This window comes from Clinocottus analis, unplaced genomic scaffold, assembly GCF_023055335.1.
Source record: "Clinocottus analis isolate CAN_PGR_092001 unplaced genomic scaffold, fCliAna1.0.p SCAF_2, whole genome shotgun sequence".
NCBI lineage: Eukaryota > Metazoa > Chordata > Actinopteri > Perciformes > Cottidae > Clinocottus > Clinocottus analis.
In genome coordinates, this window is record NW_027175931.1 from 20,786,518 (window position 1) to 20,798,690 (window position 12,173).

The 12,173-nt window shown below is 39.6% G+C and overlaps 2 protein-coding genes across 3 annotated transcripts; one reads left to right on the forward strand and one right to left on the reverse strand.

The window, feature by feature from the left end:
- Positions 1–2,904: 2,904 nt before the first annotated feature.
- On the reverse strand, positions 2,905–5,572 carry hmgb1b (high mobility group box 1b). Its single transcript, XM_068584945.1, has 5 exons — positions 5,414–5,572; positions 4,134–4,289; positions 3,860–4,005; positions 3,588–3,762; positions 2,905–3,468 (listed from the first exon to the last, which is right to left on the reverse strand). The coding sequence occupies exons 2-5, from the start codon at positions 4,278–4,280 to the stop codon at positions 3,343–3,345; spliced, it is 594 nt and encodes a 197-aa protein (XP_068441046.1). The 5' UTR covers positions 4,281–4,289; positions 5,414–5,572; the 3' UTR covers positions 2,905–3,342.
- Positions 5,075–8,737, forward strand: tex26 (testis expressed 26). 2 transcript variants are annotated; one of them, XM_068584943.1, is made up of 8 exons: positions 5,075–5,205; positions 6,557–6,705; positions 7,310–7,394; positions 7,486–7,648; positions 7,760–7,916; positions 8,067–8,240; positions 8,346–8,501; positions 8,587–8,737. In XM_068584943.1, the coding sequence occupies exons 2-8, from the start codon at positions 6,693–6,695 to the stop codon at positions 8,691–8,693; spliced, it is 855 nt and encodes a 284-aa protein (XP_068441044.1). In that variant the 5' UTR covers positions 5,075–5,205; positions 6,557–6,692; the 3' UTR covers positions 8,694–8,737. The 2 variants fall into 2 exon arrangements, with proteins under 2 accessions (XP_068441044.1, XP_068441045.1); XM_068584944.1 differs by having other exon boundaries at positions 8,067–8,234.
- The last annotated feature ends 3,436 nt before the right edge of the window (positions 8,738–12,173 follow it).

The following is a 12,173-nucleotide window of genomic DNA, read 5'->3' on the forward strand; positions in this document are numbered from 1 at the left end:
TCGCCATCTGTTGTGGGAGTGTAAGCCGACAGATGTATAATACCAGGAGGGAAGCGTTTGCTGTCTCTCACTGCTCACGTTCACTGTATTTCCAGATGAAGCCTCATATGAGGACATAGTATTAAACACCTGAGGAACCATGAAGAAAAAAACTTGTTTTTTTTTTTTGTTAGAATAGGCCACGTTTAAAGCATGAATATAGATAGATTATTTGCATTCATATGCATTATAAACATATAAACTTGATAAACATAAGTTGCTCAGAGACCAACTTACCAGAAAATGAAACAGTAAAATTGTGTGTTTTTTCCAGTGTCCAGTAGAGTCCATTTTAAAGTTTACTTCATAACTGCCTCTTACTTGCAAAAGTGGAAAAATAACATTATATGCTAAAACAAAACAAACGTGGCATTATACAGTGAGCTTCTAGAAACTTCACAGCATTACCTCCACACAGGAAAACTTTAAACTGTCTCCATAGTGATTACTCAATCTCCTCAGCTTGTAATCCTGACTGACACACCCCTTTGACATCATTCTATGCAAATCCAGCAGCAGAAAAAAACTCTGTTGGGGCTCCAAAATGCAGCAGATTGAGAGTGTGTTGTTGTTATTACATAACAAAAAGAGACTACAACTTTGGATTAATTAGTCCACACGTCTTTGCTTTCTTTGTTAAATTTAATTTGGCAAGTGAAAAAGAAAAGCGTAACAATAGATAATACTATGTTTTGCTGAATCAGTCTGTTTTGTATTCTCTTCGTAGACAAAGGTTCCTCGACGTAGCGCTGAAACAGACTCTTTGAACCATTGCCTGCAGTAAGGTGGCCTCGGGGGAGCCTTTCTTGCTACATGTCAGATGGGGAATTCATTCAGAGACTGCAAGGCGCTCATTCAAATGGTGAAAGGAGAGAAAAGAAAAGAAAACTGCTGCTCTGATTCACAGGTTTCAAAAGAGGGCTGACATGACACTGTAGCACAGAATGTTAAAACTGAATACATTTCTAGGAGAAACTCATTTAGTATGTGACGAGCACTGCCAAAGAAGGCTTCTCTCGCATATCCAAAATGAATACATGCCTCTTATAGGATTACATTTATGGTGTACTGAATTGCTGTTTCTTTTATACATAATTGGACCTTCATTTGCAATGCTTTTATCCTAATAAAACAATGGCTGTCAGCCTAATGTGCTCTATGTGCAGGAACACTGAGGATGAAAGCCTGTTTGTCTGTGAGACACTCATTCATATTTGCTAACACTTTTAAGAGGACAGTTCTTTGTATGGTAAAGGTCAACGCTGCTGAGAAACCCCTGATAAATGGACATGTGAACCCCCCATCCAAGTGACTGTGAGGCCACCGGGACCGTGAAACTGTCTCCAATTACACACAGAGGGAACTCTATCGCAGCAGAGGAACACAAAAGGTCGTTCCCTCGTCTCACTGGGGCCGTGCGCACACAGAGAACTTTTCTCTGGACACCGAGGTGAGACTTGAACAGGCGCACTCCTCTCAATGTCGTCTTCTGAATGTGGTCGGTATTACTCAGCCAACAGTAAGGATTCATCTTGCTTCAGTCACAAAAGAACTCCACTCATTATTTTATATGACTGTTTGTCTAATCAGATTGAACGATACCCTTTTAACAATATAATATGGGGGTGTTGTATGTTTGACACAAATATTACTGTGTGAAGCTGAATTTTGACAGTTTAAGCACCAACATTAGCATTAGCGATAGAAGCCGGCAGTAGTTATTGGTCTCCATGAAAATGAAGAACTTAGTCTGCTAAATGATTTAGATGAACATGAAGTCCATTTCACTTGTTTTTTGCTGATTATATGTGGATTTACTATAATGAGTTCATAAATTTGGTTATGAGTTTTTCTAGATAACTGATTATGAGAAATGTGGGTTTTTAGGAAGGCAACCTTTTGTCTGAAATAATTTATTGAGTGTGGGACAAATGACAAATTCTTTGTTTACAATGTTAAGTTATATTCATGTCTGAATGATGCCTGAATGCTGCAGCAGAGTCCATGTGGGCTGAGCTCTGTGGGTATGACACAGTAACCAACATGACCATGGTTTGAACTTTTAACTGGTATCCTCTTGCACTTTACTTAACCGTGGCGCCACCTTCTGGACTTAGGTTCACTCAACCGCCGGACCATTAGCAACATCTCACTTTTCAAGTTTAAAAAGATCTGAGGAATTCTAGCATTTGATAGGATACAAGTTAGCTAACATACATTGTACCTATGCTTCATACCTCATCGTGTAACCAAATTTCCAAAGCATTAAGAACACTTTCATTTTTAAATATATAACAGATGTATTGTCATATTTTTTAATTGCGCACTTTTCTATCCTATATTCATGTTTATTGACTTTTGCAGCACTGTTTATTTATACTTATTATATTTATTGTGATGCACTAAAAGGCCATTGTAAATTCATATTTCATATCTGGGTAAATGCATTATTACCGCAGAGCACTGATTGATGACATCTTTCCAAACTACAGCCATTCTGCTATTTTTGGAACCAACAGACGACGCAGCAGCTAATTTTTGTAGTAAGACATGTTTCTGAACATTCTTTTATTACATATGGTTACTCAAAGGCTGCTTTGCTCCAGTAAAAAGCAAGCTGTTAGTAGTTCTCATTTCTGTTAATAGCTTTCCACTATGTTGCCTTATAATTGGACAGGAGAAACCAGAACAAAGAGCTGTGGTGTCATTTTGCACTTAATCCCTCGTGCAGCCACCAGTTGTACTTTTTAAATAAAAAACATCAAACCCCCAGAATATTGGAATTGTTCATGTGAGTACTTGACTACATGTGGGTTCGTTAATAACTGGTATACGTTGAGTTAACTAAAATGAGAAGAAACAAACTTATATTTAAAAAAAACGACCTTTATTGGAGACATTCTTGAATGTCAACAGCTGTGTTTGATATTAGAGTGGTATTCAAAGAACAATAAAAAGACACTGGGACAGCACATAAAAAAATATTTTTCTGAAAATAAAGAAAAATACACAAACTCAGAAATCTAATTTTTGAGTTGTAACACCTAAAGACTAGTTACTTTCAGACCAATTTTTTTTCCTCCTAAATTGTTACATAGTATGGCAGGGAATAAACGACTACCACTAGAAAATCTCAAACTTAAGATATGTAGTGTTAACTTTACAAAGAAAAAGGAGAATAACACTGTACATCTTAGAAACATTAAATATACACAGGTTCTTGTTCAGTCTTTATGTTTCAAGATGGTGTATTGAGTATATTAGAATTATATGGCATAAACAAAACTTCCATCCATATGCAGTTTACTCGTCATCGTCGTCATCATCGTCGTCATCATCTTCATCTTCGTCCTCATCTTCGTCCTCGTCATCTGCTGTAGCAGCAGAGGCAGAATCAACTGTGCCCTTCGTGCGATAAGCAACGATATCCTGCGCAGAGCACAACAAATGTGTTTTCAGCATTACTCTTTTACAAGCATCAAAGTAAAAAGACAATAAAATATGATTTGCAAATTTCTCAAAAACAAGCCCCTGCTTTCTCTTTTCACCTTATCATATTTCTCCTTCAACTTGGCAGCCTTCCTCTCATACGGCTGCTTGTTCTCTGCAGATGAGCCGTTCCACATCTCTCCCAGCTTCTTGGCTGTGTCCCCAATGGTCAGACCAGGATGCTCACTTTTTACCTTAGGGCGAAAGTCTGCGCAGAATAGGAAGAATGCAGACCTGTGTGGTGGGGGAGAGGGAGGGGAGATTGTCACATCAATTATCATAATCCTGTTGTCAATTGGTAATAATAAAATGACTTCATCATGGTACATACGGTGGTCTCTTAGGGGCATTGGGGTCCTTGTATCGCTTCTTCTTCTGACCCTTGGGGGGATCGTAATTCTTCATGTCCCTCTCATAACGCACCTTGTCCAATTTGGCCATATCTTCAAACTTGCCTTTTTCTTTCTGTGACATTGTCTTTAGGGGAGAAAAAAAAAGCATTTTCAAACCATATAAAAATCCATCCGCTATTTTTTTTTAAAAAGTGATTCAGAGAATAATTTTAAAAAGATGATGATTCAGATATTAAGAGAAATGTATTTTACCTTCCATCGCTCAGAGCATTTTTTAGAAAACTCTGCAAAGTTGACAGAGGCATCGGGATGCTTCTTCTTGTGTTCCTCACGGCATGTTTGCACAAAGTAGGCATATGAGGACATTCTGCCTTTCGGCTTCCTTGGGTCCTTCCCCATCTTGGACCTCTAAATAGATGTTAAAAAACCTTTTAAGATACATGTATCCAAGCCGAATCATACAGCAGCAATATCTAAATACATCCCGAGTCAATGGCCACGTCTGGCTTTGTCAGTTCCATCTATTGTTTAAATCGGGAGGTGGGAGGATGGCGTCTGGGATGACTAATAACCCATTGTATGTCGAGGCCAACAAGATGCCTCTTTTAATTTTTAACTACGCATTCGTTAAGTGCTACTAGATTTCCAGCGATCATTCCCGGTGATATAACGCTTAGTGGAGCTCGAGATAACTAACCGGACCATTCATTATATTGCCCAGTTACGTTCGCCTGCCATTCATATAGCATGCAGATGAGTACTGCTAGATTAGCATTAGCCCCCTCCCCTTACCATTTGATCGCTCGCTAGCTGCTAACCACTCTCGCTTTGTGTCCCATAGCTTTTGGCGAGAGCCTTTTTGCTAAGCTAGCTAGCTTTAGCGGGCTGGCATGACACACTGGTTATTTCACGAGACGATTATTAAAATGGCTGATTTGATTGCGAACAATGGCCACCACACCGCGCGCCATCTAAGGGCCTCGTTTTAACCCCAAAGTGCGTGCCTGAATATCGCAGATTATTGGATTTAATGTGTGAATTAAAGTGTTGACGCGGGGGGAGGGGGTGTGTGCTCCGCCTGCATAACAGTACCGGGGCTTCAGCTCCAATCATTGGTATTAACCTACGTTCACTTCCGAGCTAGCGTTAGCTTCTACGATAGCGACGCCGCCGCAATGAGGCTAGCGTAGCAGGCTAGCGTCACGAGCAGCTCCTACACATTGGCGGACGTTACGGTAACCCAGGCGTAGGAGCTGGTCATTGGGTGCTATGCATTGCACATGGTTTGGGTTGTTATACATGGCCGACGGTAATGTCAACGGAGGTAACTACGCAGCTCGGTTACCGAAACTGATTTAACACAAGCAAACAGCTTGCCATTGTGTTAGCATTTCATCCAGCTCAGTCACGCAATTCATTGTGCAAGGTCGACGATGTATACTGTGCAAAACTTAACGCAGACTACAGGTTTATTCATAGCAGTTCCGCACTACTCGGAGTGTGTAAAGAAAGTCAACGTGTGCAATGCTTACCCCAACTACAGCACTATAGGAAGCCAGCTTTGCGTCGGTACGTCTCAAACAATGGAAGGAAAAGTACCGTTAGAGCGCCGTCCTTCGGCTGCGAGGATGCCTCTGTGCCTGTGTCGGGCTCCGGCTGTCGGACATTGGCTGCCGTAAACTCCTTGGAGTATCTTATTGGACACTCGCTGTCTCAGTCCTGCTTGTTGTACAGTTGGTTAAAAAACACTATCAGCGGTGGCGCTAAACTTGAATGTTAAACCTCCGACGCCTTCATTTTAGTGAAGGCAACACATAACATACAATAGTGAGAGTGAAGTGCAGACTTGTGCGGTGGAATAATTAGCCATGGTATTGTTTACTTGAGTAAATGTGTCAGACTGCAATGTGCAATTACTTCACTAATTATATTTAGGTAATTTTAGATAAGAATTGTCAACAAACTATCCAAGTATACAATATGTAACTCTAATTCAGAGCGTTACATTGTAATAGGCCTAACGCTATGATAGGCTATTACTGAATTATCAACATGTAAGTTTACATGTTGTAAGCTACTGTTTTGGTAAAGGGGGAGATAATTGTATTTCATATTTATGTTTATGGTTTATATAATATAGATTAAGAGTATTTGATAACCGTGTGGTTGAGTAGGACTGAGTCAGGAATGAATTTTGAAAATAACATGAAATCATCTGAAGGACTTCCTTCTTTGAATTTCTTGTGAGATGAATTGCAAATAGATTAGTTGTTTATTTGTGGCCGACAAAACATTCCATAACATGTATATGTATATAAAACATATATGTTTTCTATGTCTATACAATGTTTACTTACTGGGTAACCAGTATTTATAGTTGTGTACAAACAAATGTACGGTATTTATTTTTGGAAATATCACTGTTGCAGATTATACCATGGAATGAAATTGCTCGACTAAATATACCTAGTTATTTCAGTAACAGACATAAATAAAGCATGTGCAAATGTTGCATTTTTTATGCAACATGTCCCCTGCTGAGCAGCTCACTGCGGTCTTTCAGATGTTGTCGGTCTCCATAACCACAGTACATAGAAACACCCTTCTGGGATCAGCTCTGCCTGTGCTTTGATAAAAACATGACCTAAAAGCCAAACTTTCTAATGGTTACACAGGGGCTCAAATGTAGGATCCACTGCAGTCAGCGAGGCCTCTTGACAAATCACCAATGAAGTGAAAGAAATGGAAATGGAGAGGTTTTCATTTTACTGAAAACAACCATCGCACAAGGATCCAAAATAGTGGTCACCAATGGCAACCAAAGGTAATGCTAAACCAAGGTTAGTTTATGTAGAGATTGAAACTTGGAGGTAATTTAATCCATTTTATTGTGGTTATAGAGGATTTAGAAGGTGTCTTATTATCTTCTTGCGTTTGTATTACATCTTGGTTTACTGTGTTATAATATATCTCATTATGTTGTGTAATTAAGCAAATTATAGACGGGTACATTTTCTGATACGTGTATTTTTAGTTGGACTAATGATACATTTTTTCACGTCTTGTTTTTTCTTCTTCTTCATAACACTTCATTTTCACTTACAGCATTGTAATTATAAATGGAGAAATGTCAAATATAATTTCCTGCTATTCATGCTATCTCACTTTGGAGTTATTTTAGATATTTCAAAAAATCCTGTTATTGAGTGAGCTGAACACCAGTCAAACAATAAGATAGGCAAGCTAAAAACGAAAGGGTCACAATAGAAAGGTTTACATAGCATTTATAACATTTGCAGAGTTTGCTTCAATGATTTAAATGTGTTTTTTTTAACTCTTCATTTTCCCAACACATTGTCTTTAGCTCAAAATGACACGGTACATAAGAAGAATTAAGGGTTGCATTCTAATAATACATTTTTCCATAGAGGGCAAACAGTGGTGGGATCCGTATGAAACATCGAATAGAAGACAATTCGTCTACCGGCCAAAGTCAGCTGCAGAGATTCTGGTGTAAGTTCTATTAGCGGGCTTCTGGTGAAGTTCTGAATAGGCATACGAAATATGCATGTGTGTGTAACTGTGTATGTTGATGCGTATGCAGGTGCCCAACGTCAACTTCATTTAAAGACTCCTATTCCCAGTCGGGACCTATTGGTTTAACAGTGTACAACAAGGACTTTGCCTGGAAGCCACCCTGTAAACCTGAATGCATTCGCACAGGAACAGCCTCAGGGCAGAGGAGAAACAACCCGCATCCCAGTCAGGTTGGTATTTAGGCTGTGTTAGCCTGCATTTTACATTTTTAGCCGAACGCCTCGCTTGACCTCTCGCTGTCCATCATAATCTTCAATTCAAGATGTTTTGTCCACATCAAGTCTTTCATGAAGTGGAGGCTGCCTAGGGATGCTGCACGGAGCTCTGAGTACGTCAGCTTCCCTTGGAAATGTCCCCCATCTGAGGAGGAGATCCGTAAGGCCTTGACAGCACAGTACAGCTCCATCTACAGATGTGACTACATAAGTATGCCTCAAGGTATGACAAGTCTGTTGGTTCAGTCTTGTGCATGTTAAAGCACGTCAGACCAGCTGAACTACTGACATTCAGGAGTTTCCAAATCAAACAGTAAGAACATTTCTCTCTACAGGCTTTTATTTTCCTTTTGTTGTGGCCCTTATTTGACAGGACATGATCATATTATTAATGGAGAAGGAAGACCTGCAACTCGACACAGCAGGTCTGGAATACCACTTTCTACTGATACGGAGATGAGGGACAATTATCGCCAGCCAAAGCAAAAGTTTGAACTGCTGGGCAACAACAGCTGCACAGATCCTAACGTGGCATGTCGTGGTATAGGTACTATATACTGAAACACATTTGTTTTTAAGTAAACACGGTAAAGACTGCCTGCTATTCACCAAGCTAATGCTTTCGATGGATTGATTTTCCTGTGTGTTGCAGTTCCAACTGTTGTGCAGAGACACGCTGAGCAGAAAAGATCCTATTTGACTAGCTATGACCGGTTTTGTGGAAAGAGAGTCACTAACATCACACATATGATCACGTCACTGCTGCCCCAGGAGCTGCAGCAGTTACACGCAACTTTACCCGAGGAGGGTAAGCAACACCGCTAGCACGTCACATACTGATTTTGATTCTAGACAGATGGGTAATTCATGTTTTGTGTATTTTTGCTTTGCAGAAAAGGAAGCTGTAAAAACAGTTATGCGGATGAATTCTTATCCAAACAAAAAGGATAATATGAATAAACTCCCAGCAGTTGGGCTTGATTCCTGCTCACTAAAGTGATATCAAGTTGGCCAGGAGCCCTCTAAATCTGATTGCTTATGGTAGTTTGTTTATCTGTCTTTGTATTTTGTGTTTTAATGTCATTTTGTTTCACGCTAGGGGTAAAAACTGTTATAATATAATGTCCCGCTCAGAAGCGTGTAGATTTCTTCAGGTGTGTCCACAACCTCTGCTGATTGAATTAATTGAAACGGGCTAACGTCTGAACACTAATGCACCAACTTTATGCATCACTCACTCAGACACACATGCTCAACTGATTATAATATCATATAACATAATACATTGTTATTATATGTGTCCTTCTGAATTATTTGATTCGTCATTTTTGTGTGGAACTCGTGTGTTGTCGTGATTCTAGGCCTTTTTTTTCCAATTGCTAATAAACTAAAATGACAAATGAAGCACAATGACTGAATCTGAGACTAAGGAAACCTTTGCTCAAGATTTTAAAAAAAACTTTTAAACACATGTTCTGCTTCACACTCAATTTTTAAGATGTAAGCCTAAAAATAGACCACACTGTTTGCAACAACAATAAAATCCAACAACAAGGCCTATTTAAAAAATGTGTAATAACAATTCAATGTAAGTAATTAATGTTTTCTTATTATTTTAGTATTCATTAAATTCGATTTCTGTTCTGATTTAGTAAAAATGCATGAATTCATTATCTGATTTTACAATATAGAGAGAGTAAAAAATATAATAATATAATATTTTCATCCGTGTGCGGGTCTTCTGTTGTGTTTGCTCAATATTCATTAACTTGACTCTAATTATGTCTCTGAAAAAAAGATCTAACCTGGACTATATCATTAGAAAAGTAAAAATGTTAAAAGGGTTTTAGATTAAGCGCAGGATGGAAGTGGTTCAAACACAATCACATCGTATGAATCATGTGTGTGTCATGACAAAAAATGTCTTTCTATAAATTATTCTATAGATTTGAAGTGTTTTATTTTTGAAAAAGATCAGAGGTGTTCTGCTCCTGGTGTGTGCGGCTGCGTGAATTGTGTGTCGTGTCTTGACAAAATAAGCCCTTTTTTTAAAATGGTGCCAAAGCAATCAAGGAGAAAAAAAGCCTTTTTTTTGTATCGTGCCTATAATCTGCTATCTGATGTTATGCAGTCTGTTTGCGGCTTGATAACCAAATCACAATGTGTTGCATTGATTTAATGTGTTCTATCTTCACAGAATATCACAAGCACTTATTGATTCTTCTGTTTTGCATTGTGAAACATTGTTTCCTGAGTCTTTCCAAAAGGAATATGATCATATTTGTATTTCATTTATTCATTTAATTGCAATGATGATGTAACATTGTGTCAACAGGAATAAGGGTGATTGATTACCTAAAATGATCTCCAACCGCTGAAGGATTAGAATGAAAACCGAGCAAGATATCTTTAGTTTGTAAAGAAGGCGTATAAGGCTGTTTCTCTCACTGTAAGTGCAGGTTCTTGTCTCTAGTTTTGCAGTCTCAGTTGACACTCTTGGTTTCTTAGTAACCACGGGGCCACCTGCTCTGCTCAGGTGTAATGTTAGAGTGAGTGTCAGGTAGACTAATGTGAGATCTGTCTGATTAACATCTGTTTGGAGCTCTGACTGAGGAAATGTGCTACACGCGAGTCTGCTTTTTATGTTGTGTCAACTTTCAAGATACACCATCTAACAAAGATGCCGTTGGGGAAAAAGGTCCGCTCTTCTTCTGCTTCAGGAAGATTAGAAACCCAACATGTGACCAGGTAATCTGCTTTGCTGTTTCTCTCCTTACCGCCATTGGAAATCTCTTTCAAAGTCTTTGTTGACTTTCGTTCCAATTTAGCAGTCTGTGTTTTATTCAGTCAATGATTATAATACAATACGTAAAACCACAATCTGATATACAAAAAAAGAAATACTGAAAATGGAAAGGTAGAAGCATAATGCTTATATATTCCTATCCTAAATTATTGTCAATTAAATCAGATAATTCAATATGAATGAAAAAAAATAAAGATAAACACTCCTTTTGGAAACCCAAAATGACTTGACCATTCTTCCATTTATGTTAGTACCAATGTTATCTTACTATGAAGAGTTTTAATGTCTGGGCAGGGGTGCAGAGGATCGGTGCTTCGATCCCCGGCTCTGCCAGCCCGTGTCCATGTGACCTTGAGCAAGACACTAAACCCTGAATTCCTCCCCGAGCTGTGCCTACAGTGTATATGCATGTTATATAATCCTGATGTGGCACCTTGCATGGTGGCTCCTCTCATCAGTGTGTGGATGATGTCATGTAGTGTTAAAGCACTAAGAGTGGTTGGATGACTAGAAAAGAGCTTTGCGGCTCCATTTTCTTTTGTTTTAATGGGACTGAAAGTTGAGGCCTTGGTCCTGTTCAGAACATGTTTACTGTTGTCATGGTGCTTGAGTTTACCCAAAGTCTGGTCACCTGGCATATGATCACTGCATGGTAGTAAATAGATTTAGAGTACGAGCACCTGCACTTAAAGAAAAGTCAAGTAAATGTACAACAATTACCTTCTAATATGCTTCTTATGAGTACCAGAGCATTACTTTTACACAGAAGCATTGTACCCCAGAGTGCATGCGAAATCTATCTATCTGTCTATCTCTCTATCTGCCTATCGATCTATCTATCAAAAACAATATCTCAAACCCTCCAGCATCCTCTCTGAACTAAGTAGAGGGAGCAGGGCGACGGGACCAAGTCGTTGGGGTGAGAAAGTCAAGGATAGCTTCTCAGCACCGAGACAAAGGCGTGTCAGCGAGGACAGACAAGAGCAGCCTGAATGGTTGCTCAGAGAGCTGCTGAGACGGAACGGCCGGAGACACTCGGTCCCAGCGGGACGAGAGGCTGAGATCATGAGACGACGCCACGGCCTTGACTCCACTCGCGCACTCTGCGGCCCTGAGGTACAGTTCTCAAAACGTCTTTACTCAATCAGATGAATGGGATCAATGCATGTGAAAAGTAAATCTAGATCACTTCAGTGCCACGATAGATGACAGTAGATGTCCCAATCGAAGTACTTTGTTAAAGTTACGGCTTATAGCCTCAAGGTGGCACTATAGTGTCACCGTTTACAGCTCCCTAAAACTCAACTCCAGCAGAAGCATCTCTCACTCACAAGGTGAACAGCAGAATGAATGTAAGGTCGTGCCAAAAGGGCCCTTTTAAATCAAGCTGATGATCAATTTGTCCTCGCAGCATGACAGCACGCGAGGCAGGACAATCTGTCCCGGAGCCGGGGGCGGCCATGGTTCAGGCCAAAGTAAAACAAACAGAGTTGCAGAGCCAACTACTTAAAAAGGACCTACGCAGATTCAAATTTGAGCTTCTCAGCTGACAGGAGTGATGGACGGATGTAGAAGTTGCTGTTGCAGATGTCAGTCACACTCTCCTGCTTAATGTAATGAGCAATGTGCCGTGGCAGATTAGACAGAAAAGGCTCAGGAGTTCAAAGTTACACA